Here is a 13,314-nt window from a genome sequence, read left to right as displayed (position 1 = left end):
AATGCAACTTACTAATATAGTACCTGCACTACGGAGGTGCCTGCAGTAGACAGATTGGTGTATTGTTAATAATTCCCCATGGGACGCGACAGGACTGTTGGCTTTTATATCCCTAGTGCCTCACTGTGGCTTGTGAAGTTGTTCTTTGGGCAACAGATGACAAGTTGTGCTGCTTAGTTACAATAAGCACCATAATAGTTAAGAATGGAAGATAAGATTTTGCTTTGGCACTAGTCAGATGAGTAATATTCTTGTAATCAGACAGATCTAATATCCTTGTTATACCTGGTAATAGTATTATTATTATTATTATTATTATTATTATTATTATTATTATTATTATTATTATTATTATTATTACCTGGACCAGTTGAAAGTAATACGAATGCCACAATTCAATTTTCCTTAAGGGACTTATCATCCACACAAGAAATCATACCAGTTCGAGTTTTTACACTAGATGTTGTATCGGTTTACTTGTTCTCTATACTTTTGTCTGAAGTTTACTTTCTCCTTAGTATTATTACCATGTACACTGTTTACCTCCTGTAACACGAGAAAGCCCAAGTTTCTGACAGTCTGAAAACAATGGAAAGGTGTCAAAAGATTTTCATATGTGACTCATATGTTTTGGAAGCTGTTATGACAATTATTTAACATGATAATTAGTATGTTACAGTAAACTCTAGATTATATATGAGTGGGTTATGCGCATACCCATTTGCCACCCCACCCCTCCCCCTTCTATTTAAAAAAAAAAAGAAAGGCTGTTTAAGCCTCTTGCTGAAGTTCTTTGTTTACCCAGGACTGATGTCAAGTTACAACACAAGTGAAGTAAACAATGTACTGCTCAAACACCGTAAGCACTGGAGTGTATCTTTGCGGTGGATACTGTAGTAATTTAGTTTTGTGATAGTACCCAACAGTTTCAGTAAAGCAAAAACATGTTGTTGTGCTGATACAGCAGAAACTGGAAATAATATGCGAACTTGAAGGCAATATTGATACGCTGAGTCTCGCTCTGAGTTACAGTGTAGGTGAAACTATACTCCATGATATTCAGGAAAAAAAAAAAACTAATTCAGTTTGCTAGCAGAATGACTCCTCTAAAAGTATGTGAAAGTGGAAGGCTATGAAAATGCCTACATATGCACAACTGGATAAAGCCACATTGGAATGATATCACCAGAAAAGGGCGGAGGGCACACAAGTATGCAACCCAATATACACCAAACAGGCCCAGCGTTTCTTCAAATCTTTAAGGATTGAAGCAGATTTTAATGTATCTTCCGGTTGGGGTAACAAGATTTAAACGGTATCATGGTTCAGGAGATTCCCATCCAAGGAGGAAAGTTACTTGTAGATAATAAGGCTGCTTCAGAATTTTGTAATGGTTTCCAGGAGTTTATTGCACAAGGAAATATAGAACTGGAGTAAATATATAATGCGGACAAAACTGGACTGTTCTGGAAGTGTCTGCCAACAGAGACTTCAGCTTTTGAGGCAGATCATAGCGTGGCTTGTCATAAATCAGTAAGGAAACGGTAATTGTGTTGCATTAATGGTACAGGATTACATAAAGTTAAACTTTTTATAATAGGTAAATCTAAAAATGAGCCGTTTCAATGGAAAAGAAATTCGCAGTTTACCTGTTCACTGTTTTCACAGAAAGGGGCCTGGATGGACCACACAATATTTCAAATATGGTTCCATAATTGCTTTGTACCACAGGTGCAAGAATGTTGAAGGGTCTGCTTGCAAGGGCTGTATTGTTACTGGACAATGCACCATCACACCTGAATGCACTTTTTCTTAAATTGAATGATGGGATGATATTTGTAAAACATTTACACCCCAATGTGACGGCCTTAATTCAGCCAATTGATCAGGGTATTATTGCTACAATGAAGAAAATTTATAGAGGTAATCTGCTATAAAGACTTATTGATTGGGCAGCAATCTTCAAATGTTTTGAAAACAATTGATTGGGCTAGATGCAATTTAATGTGTCGAAGTTGTGGTGCAAAGTAAAACGATCAGCCAAGGCAAAGTCATGTAAAAACATTAATCCTAAACTTCGTGAAATCAGTGGTTCTGATGACAAAGAAGTCTACTCATTAGCAGCGTTGGCTGCAGTTTTGAAAAGACCTCCAGAGGTTGTCAAACTGTTGACAAAGAAACTATTGTTGAATGCTTTTATGTGAACTGCACCGAGCCAGGTGATGCGATGTTGAGTGACAGTGCTATTGCTCAGTATGAAGAAAATCTGACGTGGTGAATGACAGTGATGAAGTTGATAACATTCCCCTATTTCCAGAAACATTAATCAGGCATGCATCAGAACTTCCAATGTGCCAAAGGATTACAGGACTACCTGGAACAGCAAGAAGGCACTCACCTTTCTGGCAAGTTGGTGTTGAGTAAAATAGGTAGTGAGCTGTATAAAAGATAAGCAACCTCACTGAGACAGAAATAAACTCAAGACTATTTTGTTTTAAAGTAGTGTAGTGTAATGTGAAATTGGCTTGCACTGTTCTTTGTGAGTACTGTATTCTCACAAACAATACTATGAATAAAATAGAATAAAGTTAAGTGATTTTAATTGTAGCATCGTAATTATTTTTTGTTTTTGAACAACTCTAATACATTACTGTGTACTGTAATTGTGTGCTATCCATGGAATTAGATTGTCTGCAGTTTTCAAGTCCTGAATTACAGTGTATAATTGATAGTACATTGTACTTATGTAACTTATCCCAACAAAAAGATATCATACCTAATTATCATTGCTCTTGCTAACATATTTCCTAGACTATAGATTTTCGTATATTAACTGTTTGTAGGTAAAGTTCAGTGTTTTGAACTCCTCCAGGTCTCCAGATTTTTCTCATCACCTTCTTTTGAAAACATTCAGTTTTTCTCGTTCCTTCTTGGTAAGCATCCAGCTTTCTGAACCATATAGTACTACTGGGCATGTGATGGTGTTATATATCTTCATCTTTGTGCTGACTGACAAAGCTTACCTTTTGAGTGGGCTGCTTAGATCATGCAGACATCTTTATCCTGAAGCTATTCTCTCATTGTATCCATTGTTTATGTTTTTTGTATTTATACTTCTGAAGATATTTAAACTGATGAACTTCATAAAGCAACCCACTGTCATCCAGAAATTAAAAAGTAGGAGACAGCAATGGGCTGGGCATGTGGCTGGAATGGAAAACAACAGAATTTTCTTAAGAAGGCAATTGAAGGTACCTTCCGAGCAAAAAGACAATTGGGCCGACCTCGCACACGGTGGAAAAGTGACATAGAACAGGATTACACAGCATTAGGAATCCCTATTATACTTGCATTTGTTCTACACGTGGCTTTGTTGTACTTTTCATTCAAGTCATAAGAATCCACTAGATGTATTAAGCACAAGTGATTTCAGTTAAATGCACACGTTTGTTTTATACATGGCTTTGTGGACCTTTTCACAGTTGTCACAGGTCTTGATGCTTTTTCGGAGACTGATTTGATACTACTTCTGCTGTCTCGATGAATTTGTTCCTGTGTCCTCTTTTTTTTTTCTGTTCTTCATGTTGCTCTTTCGTTACCTTGAGTTCATTCACCATTTGACATATGAGCTTCTTCCATCCCATTTTGTTGTTTGTTGCTATTTTGTAGATTAGCAATGCACTTCTTGCCACTGTGTCCTGTAAGTTGTGTAAGACATGCACATGCCAATTCCCACAAGCAACCTTTGTATTACATTAACAGGTTATTTGAACAACCATGTCCACCATATACTTTTTTGCATTGTAGCAGGTTGCAGTTTCATGTTTCTTCTATCCTTCTTTGCTTATTACTACTGAAACATGCTTTGACTCGGAAGAAAGACATTTTAATTTTTCTTATCATGGTATACAGTCATGGTGCAGTCTGTGTTGCCAGTCTGTCACAGGGTAGTGATGGCGTGTATTCTAGCATTTGGCTTCTTTACCTCATCAGATATTTCATGACAATGTTGTTCCTTGTCCATGAGCTTCTTAGCAAGTCGAAGATATGTGAAGTGGTTGGTTGTTGTCATGTTTCTTCCCGGATTGCGAAGTATTTCCACAAGATCCAGAACTATGGGCTTGTGAGTAGCTGCTTCTCTCTACCCATATCCTGTTTCGCAAGATTTGAGAAAGCATTAATATATAAAGTGAGTCACGTCACAACCCTTTTATTTCCTGAATGATTCCAGGTATCGAAATAAGGTTTTTGGCAAATGATAGTATAATGAGGAGGGTGTACAGTGGTATGTAATAAAGTGTCTTAAGACTTCTGTTGATAGAGATATTAAAGCAAGTATGATTTTTTAAATAGAATGATATACTTGCTTCAGTATCACGATTGATTCTGGAATTGTTCATGAAATAAAAGGGAAGCTACGGTGACTCAACCTGTAGACTTTGTTGCTACACTGTCAGCAATCCAAAATATCCACAATTTGAGGCCTTATTTGTCTGATTTCTTGGGCATGAATTGAGGAAAACTGAACCTTATTTTGTGTGTTTGTAGTTTGTCATCTGTGATAATATTTTCTCCTGGATGGTAAATAATTCTGTTTTACATGAACTTTCTCCAAATTTCAGAGATAAGAATGAATTAGAGGGCCATCAGGCATTCAGCTTGGGTTGAATTTTCATCTAACCACAGAAATCTGGTCCTGGGCATAATGTTGATATGTTGATTGAAGCAGGCCCCAAGAATGTGATCAAAGAGTATCTGCAGATGTACCTTTTGTACAAATGACACCCCAGGTATATACTGCAGCTGTAGATTTTTCTGGTTCCTGAAGCGACATCAGTCATAATTCTTTAGTACCTTTCAAGAATTTTATTGTGTGTGCATTTCTTCAAGAGTTGTAGCACTGCTTCATCAAAAATAAGATGGAACACAGTAATGTCAGTCATCTGCTCATTGGCAAATGTAAGTAGTGAGACTTCCTCTCCCCTTTAGAATGTTCACAGCTGACCACCTTACAGAAGATGAAAAATTGGCAACCTTTCACTTGGTTCCATTCCAAGTGGACATCTTGGATTGACTTTGATCAGGACCTCAACCCTCCTCCACTTACCGTCCTTGTTCGTAATGTCGCCATCTTCATCTTCACTTGTCTCTGGAACTAAATCCTCGTTGTCATCAATGGAGTCAGTTTCTGATTTAGTGTAGGAATTCTCTAATTTGTAAATCCTAGTACAGCATCGTAAAAAGGAGAAAAAAATTAGCATCAATCATAATTATGATCGAAGTAAAAAAACTGAATATGATATTGAAGAAAAAATATGACCGGCCATCTTGAATGCTGCTGCCATTGCCATTTTATTGCAGTCTGTGTGCTAGAACACACACACACACACACACACACTCAATGTAAGTGATTATTTGGTCTGAAACGTGTGTTATGTTTTTAAGGATTATGGGACCTACTGCACTACAAGAGTGTGCTGAGAAAGGTGATACATTACCGCACAATACAAGACCTCTCTACTGTCATGCAATGGCAGGCCTAGTGGTATGTTTTACAGGCTTCAGAAAAAAGGATGAACTGGTAAGTTACATACTCCTTGTAGAACATTCTACATACATTTAACATTAATTGTCCACATTGTACGCACGTGTAGTCTACAAACAACCTTTTTTCTACTTATTACTTAAGTCAAAATAATCTGCAAGACACGCTTAGCACAGGTAATTTCTGTTTTATATGCACATATGCAGTTGTAGAAAGGGGCTTGCAGACTGATAAGAGTTGTAGGCTCATTCTTTAATATTAAGGTTTATACATTTTGTTCATATTAGTTTTGGGAAGAAAGAACATGATAATCCACAAGAGTGCATAAAATTTATCAATGCTTCATCACTATTATATACAGTATAGAATATAAAAAGTATGATATAAATTTAAGGAATTTATTATTTGCTCTTCTAAGGCAATGAGTTGATTACCCTACAATTTGTGTGAACAGAGGTTATAATTTATGAAACATCAGTAAATACTAATAAAACTATTGTGCCTGTTTCAACATGTTAATCTTCAAAACTGCTCGGCGAATTTTCATGAGGTTTCATAAGTAACTTGAGCATAGCTTGGGGAACGGACATTTTTTATTTCATCAGAATCGGATCGTAGAATAAAGATATTGTGATTTAAATTTTTATCTAAAGCTCTCGTGTCTGTCTATCTTGTGTTTGAACAAGCTAATCGCCAAAACTCACACAAATTTGTACGGAGTTTTCGTAGATAACTTGAGCGTAGCATGGGACAAATGCAGGTTTTATTTAATCTAAATCGGGAAAGAGAAAAAAAATATTGTAATCAAAACTTCTATCGAAAATTGTTTGCTCAGCTTAGTATTTCAGATAATCAGTCATAATGGTGCAGTACGCTAAAGAACCAAGTGATGGTTACATTAGTTTTTCTGTATCAGAGACTGATGTATTTTCAGAAGTTTACGTCAGTGACAGCATTAAATTCCACAATCTTATCTTTATAAAAACGAACTAACAATTAATGATATTGCTTTGCTTGTTTTGATAGGTTATATGTATTTTTGATAGGAAAAACAAATTTATTAAATTTGCTTTATGGTTTGAGTTCTTTCTGTTTACGAATAAACACGCCTACAAGGCAGTTGAGTCTTTCTAAATACATCAGAATGGCTAAAAAGACAGAGACTATGCAATCTCAACAATCCGATAGAGATCGCGAAGTGAGACTTGCTGTACCTTGAGAAAATTAGACTTAAACTTGCTCTGTGAAAACTCCTTCTGAAAGCAAGGCGTGATGTAACTCTGTTAGAGAGCATTAAGCATTATCTCACTCCTCAGAACCATTCACTCGCAGAGGCTTAAAGTTACTTCTTTCCTAGTTATTGTATAAGTGGAAGTTTTGATGGGAAGTGGTGCAGGCAAGAGAGACTTCACACTCCAAATCCCACTTATTCATAACAATTTACCATTTCACTTTAAACATCTTCAATACCTGGTGAGCTTATGTTATGCCATGTCAAAACAAAAAAAAGGGGGGGGGGCAGGTATGTGTGTGTCCTACCTTTTTATGGGGAAAGCTTTAGCCAAAAGCTAAATGTGTAACAGTGTTTCCGTTATACCTGTCTGCAATTCAACATGTCATCTTTATGGTGAGTGGCAATCTAGCCTGTCCCTAATATTGTTTATAAAAATCTTCCTCTTAGAAAAGAACATAGTTCAAACAATGTCATTCTTCCTCCAGTGATCTAACAAGCAAATTGCGGTGACTGGCTTGGTTTACTCGTGCATTCTCAGAGAGCATTTGTTGGATATTCATTGTATAAAGTTAGTTACACACCCTCCTCTTTTGCACCAATAATCTTCCCCCGTGATCAAAATGATTGCATGGATTCTTCTTATTGGTCATTCCTGATGACTTCGGGGTTCCTCAAGATGCTTTCTTTTGTGTGTACACCAGAAGCTAAAGCTGAATATTTATACCCTTGTTCTCACTACAGGTGGCTCCCTCTAATCCTTGGTTCTGCGTGACCTGCCCTTAATTTTAACCTTCTGTACTCTTTTTCATCCCCCCCCCCTACCCCCTCCACCTTCAGTGCCCCACAAGGAAGAAGCTATTATTTCCAAACAATAGGAAGCATATCATTTACACTTTCCTATGTGTCTGTTGGCAGTACTGCACATTATTGGTCAGTTTTCTTGATAGAATTTTCCTTTGATACAGTAAAATGTATTGACTGCTTGTTGAGGTGGTAGCAGGTGCAGGAAGAATTGAAAAAAGATGGTGCTCAGGAATCTATCATAAATCATTTCTCAGTGCGCAATGGAAAGAACATGATGGCCCACAAGGGTGCATCATTGCTTCATGCAACTCAGTTGAGGTGTTTCATAATTTTCCAACCCACCATTTTTCATATTACATGGTGTATACACACTGGAAAATTTGGGGAAAATACAGGAATTTTTTCATCCTGCAAAAACCCAGGAATTTTTCATTGCTGTTGTTTTCTGTTCAATTTTTGTAATTTTGACTGGCAAGGATTTTCACTCTAACAAAATATTTTGCTTTAGCCCATTGCAGCAGAATAATACTGCCCATGGTCTTAATGTCAAAGGTGCTCTGTGCACTGATCCATCGATCCTTCCAGAACACCTCACGACACTTTGCGACAGCATAGGCGTCCCCTTCCTATCCCGCTAGCTTTCTCTGGCAGAAACATCAAGTTATAAAGTTGAACAGACCCCCCCCCCCCCCCCCCCCCCGGTCCCTCTGTTTCAACTCGCACAACTCTGAACCCTATAATGAACCCTTCACTGAATGGGAATTGTTGCAGGCTCTTTCTTCTTGCTGTGACACGGCCCCAGGCTCAGATTCCATCCACAACCAGATGGTCCAACACTTGGACACTCCCCAGAGGCAACATCTGAGTCTCCAACCACATTTGGCTCACGTGAGCTTTCCTGTCACAATGGCTAGACAGTACAGTAATATCCATCATTAAGCAAGGGAAGAAGAGTCCCGGGAAGGATCCAGCGTCTCTCAACAGCTACTGCTTGATTGGCCCAACGAACGTGCTTCGTGAACTTCTCGAGAGGATGGTTAGCTTCAGATTACTTTCGGTACTTGAATCTTGGGGCCTTTTGTCCCCATATCAGTGTGGCTTCCGGGAAAGACAGTCTTCAACTGACCATTTACTTAGATTGGAAACAGCAATCCAATAGGGCTTTACTAACTACCGGCACCTTGTCACGGTCTTCCTTCACCTACATAAGGCATATGACATGGCTTGGCACCATCACTTTATAGTTAACCTCCACGATTGGGGCTTCTGTAGCAGTCTACCAACTTTTGTCCATGAATTTTTATCTCACCGGCTCTTTCGGATTCAAGTTGGCATTTCAAAGCCCCTCAGATTCAGGAGAACGGTATCCCACTGTGTTCTGTGATAAGTGTCTCACACTTCCTGATAGCCATCAATGGGTTTGTATCCTCTGTTGGGCCTGTGGTTACCCTGGCATTATATGTTGATGATTTTTGCATCTGGTGCAGCTCCCACTCTGTAGCATTTGCTGAGTGCTGGCTCGAAGGTGCCCTCCAACGGGCCTCTGCATGGACCATCTCCCATGGCTTCCACTTTTCTCCCTCCAAAATGCGGGTCATGCATTTTTGTCGTCGACCCACAGTACACTCCGATCCAGAACTTTATTTAGTTGACCAGCTCCTCGATATTGTAGAACAGTTCCCTTTCTTGGGCGTTATTTTTGATAAAAAGGTGACGTGGCTGCCCCTTCTTCGCCACCTAAAGATTACATGCGTACTGAAGCTTCATGCTCTCTGCTTCCTGGCCCACACATCTTGTGTGCAGACTGTACCAGTCTTTTCCATCTTTACTGTGCTCTGGTCTTGTCAAGACAAGATTATGGTTGTCAGGTTTATGGCCCAGCAGCTCCTTCCACTTTGCAAATACTTGACCCTGTTCACCATTGCGGGGTCCTTCTGGCTATTGGTGCCTTTTGCACTAGTCCTGCTGACAGTTGTCTTGCAGAAGTGAGGATTTCCCCTTTGCACATACGACGGAGCCAACTCCTGGTTTCTTCTGCAATTGCCATCTATCAATTCCCTGACCATCCCTCATACCCTGTCCTCTTTGCTAATGAGGGATGTCTCCCTCCTGACAACTATCCATGGGATGCATCTTACTTCCCTCTGCTGGCATCCCCATCTCCACTCATTGGAATGTGACCTGTGTATTTCCTCCCTCCCCCCCCCCCCCCCCTCCCCTATCCCTAATTGGATGGTGCCTGGACTACGGATTAGGACCGACATATTCCAGGGTCCTAAGGTCTCTGTCGCCTCTGTGGTTTTCCGGCCTCTTATACATGCCATCCTCGCAGAGTTCCAGGGTGCCACCATCTTCTACACTGACAGTAAATAAGGTGGGATATGCTTTCACATCTCCTAATGGCTTAGAACACCATTTATTGCTGGTATCATGTAGTATGTTCACAACCGAGCTTCTAGCCTTTCACAGAGCCCTCTGTTTTGTTTTTCAGTCGTCCCTCCACAGTGTTTTAATTTGTACCAACTCAATGAGCAGCCTGCAGGCTATATAAATGATTTAGGAGACAATCTGAGCAGCATTCTTAGGTTCACAAATGGTGCTGTCATTTATCAACTAGTAAAATCATCAGAAAATCAAAACAAATTGCAAAATGGTTTAGAAAAGATATCTGAATGGTGCGAAAATTGTCATTTAACACTAAATAACGAAAAGTGTAAGCTCAACCACATGAGTGCTAAAAGGAATCTATTAAAATTTGGTTACACAATAAATCAGTTAAATCTAAAGGCTGTAAATTCAACTAAATACCTGGAAATTACAATTATGAACCACTGAAATTGCAAGGAACACAATGAAAATGTTGTGGGGTAGGCTAACCAAAGACTGTGTCTGATTGGCAGGACACTTAGAAAATGTAATAGGTCTGCTAAAGAGATTGTCTACACTACGCTTGTCCGTTCTCTTTCAGAATACTGTTGTGTGGTGTGGGGTCCTTACCAGATAGGATTGATGGAGTACATCAAGGTAGTTCAAAGAATAATTTCCCGCAGTCAGTGTGACATAATTTTTGTTATAAATAGTATGTGCGTAGTTAATGATCTCAAAGAAACCTAGTAGAAGTTATAGAGATGGTTAAATATTCTGATATTTAAGTTAATGTTACACATTACGACTGTCTTCAGCTGTCGGCAGTGTGTCAGTCAGTCAGCAGACAAGGTTGGCCTGTATACTTTTGTGCTGTATGTGTCCCTTCACGTTCCCGCTTCACTATCACATGGGAAACAGTGGACATAGGGCTGTTTAAGAGTGTGGAACTCTCACATACAGACTTATTACACAAGTGATACCCAGCCACCGGACCACATTCGAAGTCAATGAGTTCCGCGGAGCTCCCCATTCTTCTCTCTCATGGTGTCTAATGACTACTGAGGTCACTGATATGGAGTACCTGGCAGTAAGTGGCAGCACAATGCACCTATTGTGAAAATGTACGTTTTTGAGGGTGTCCGGATACTTTTGATCACATGGTGTATGTAGATTTTTCTTTGGCAATTTCATTGTTGGCAAACTTGATGATGAAGAACCCACAAAGCCACTGTTGACTTGCTGCCAAGTCAAATCGTTCAGAAGTGAAATGATTTGTGAGTGACAGTCTAAAGTACTATGGTTTCGCTGAATTCAAGAACAAAATGTTCTTATTATGTATTCGGATGCCGCAGTCTGCATGCTGATAGCGGCAACTACCCTACATGTATTCCATTTGCATTTAATCCACATCACCTGTCGTCCCTGCCGAAGAAGTGTGCTGTAGCTACATAATGTGTCATCCTATAGAGAATTGCTACTGAATTTAGCATTGCCACCTGAGTCTGTCGTAATGAGGTATGGTACATGGATTGAAGCTACTGTGTTTTATAATGAAAATTTTTGAACCCTGAAATCTGTGATTCGTTATCTTCTGGAAAATCTCAGTACAAGAGGCACAAAATGCTTCTACTGAACCTACAGTTGAATATGCACTGGAGTACATCCATAGCATTTTGGTCTCCTTGCCTGGAGCATTAATGCATTAGAATCTGTTGGGTTTCCTTTGTAAAAATGGTTATGAATGTCAAATGCAAGTGAACTAACAAGAAAACTTTGCACATGTCATTACAGGGTTGGATACCCTTCGTTATGTGTAGCTTGCACCAGTGCTAATGCAACACACACTGCCAAAGGAGGCAGTGCCACATGCAATACACTTGTAGCAGTGTATTTGCTCCCTTGTTATTTTAACACTTTTACTTAAAGATCTTCTTGATTTTCTGTGATTGAATATAATTCTATAAGGACTGCATATTGTTTTATATATATGTTATAACATTCAATTTTATCTGTTTGTAACACAGGGGTGCTCCTACCTTGTACAAAAAAAAAAAAAAAAAAAGGAGCAAGTCTGTACAGTTACGTTGTAACTGTGTGGCAGCATTTTAGGTCCCGGAATTTTTGTGAAGAGATAAGGATTCACGTGACCTCAATTTTTTTGCATTGTATTGTTTCTTAATGTGTTGTAAGCATAACACAGATATAGCCGAGGTATGTCGAACATGATAGCATGCTGCGCCACAGAAGGGTATATGACAGTCGTGCTGCTAGGGTGTCACAGGATACGCAGGCCACAAGAGACAGCTTACTGTCACTCATCCAGTATGATGGTTTCAGTGTGCATGAAGCAGCAGCCAGGTCTGGTCTTCAAAGTTGTGTGCCTAGAACTGGTTAAAGTGTTGAAGCAAGGCAAGGGTAATTGTCTGGCTCCAAGGGTTGGGACTAAGAAGGTGTCAATACCTCAGAAAGACAATGTATTAGTTGAATTGGTATGGAAAGTACGTTTTTAAAAACCACCCGACTGAAGAATGAGACCAGTTTCGTTGGAGGTTTGCAAACTGTTCACAGCTGCTAATGGGATGCTCTGAGCCCATAGGGCTGCTAATACAGAAGTCCTCTCTGATATTTAAAAAATAGACATGCCGTCACCAAATTTAATGTCTACTGTTACTGGCACCATATCATCTCTTCAGATGAATCAGTATTTAGATCTTCGAATGAGAGTCCAGTGATGGTCTACAGACTACTGGGAGCATTTTACAGCCAACAGTATGTGGTGTAGCATTAGTGTGTTGGCTGCATCACAGCCTCATGCTGGGGGCAAATGTCATCAGCTAATGTAGGGACACTTCATTAACTTTCATCTCACTGTGACTCAGTGTGATGAACATCATGAAACCTACTATTGTGCCAAGTGTGGGGATGCTCTCTCCCCAGGGAGTGATCCAGTTTCATATGATCACTCACTGGTTCACATGAGTTGAACCATTCAGCAGTGGTTCTTGCAATAGGGTGACATAGGCATGATTAGACTGGCTTGCTCAAGTGCCAGCCTGGAATCCCATTGGAAGTTCGTGCCAAAATGAAGTGCCACATGTGATCTTAAACTGACTGAAACTAGGTCCACACACAGCAGAAAAACGTTTGGATCTGTGGGAGAGTCTAGTGGACAGACAGATATATTCCTAGAAGCTGATCATCCCCATGCTTCATCTGATGATCAGGTAAGTGATACCAATTGTGGTGGGCCTCACACTAGCCTCAGTCCTGTTGCGAACTTTTGTCACCTCACATTACTCCACTTTATATTACAACATTTGATATAACTGTATATTTGGGATTTGGAAATCTACATGAAATCATT

The 13,314-nt window shown here is 39.5% G+C and overlaps 1 protein-coding gene across 5 annotated transcripts in view; it reads left to right on the top strand.

Annotated features, from left to right (window-relative positions):
- LOC126335502 (protein ECT2) overlaps positions 1 to 13,314 on the top strand; it is a 181,896-nt gene that overhangs the window by 46,265 nt on the left and 122,317 nt on the right. For all 5 annotated transcript variants that reach the window (XM_049998840.1, XM_049998841.1, XM_049998839.1 and 2 more), the window contains exon 4: positions 5,446 to 5,581. In XM_049998840.1, the coding sequence (XP_049854797.1) occupies positions 5,446 to 5,581 (136 nt within the window). The remainder of the gene's footprint in view (positions 1 to 5,445; positions 5,582 to 13,314) is intronic.

The sequence above is a fragment of the Schistocerca gregaria genome, chromosome 2 (genome assembly GCF_023897955.1).
Source record: "Schistocerca gregaria isolate iqSchGreg1 chromosome 2, iqSchGreg1.2, whole genome shotgun sequence".
NCBI classification, from domain to species: Eukaryota; Metazoa; Arthropoda; class Insecta; order Orthoptera; family Acrididae; genus Schistocerca; species Schistocerca gregaria.
The sequence above is the reverse complement of the archived record's forward strand: the minus strand, read 5'-3'. Positions and strand labels throughout refer to the sequence as shown.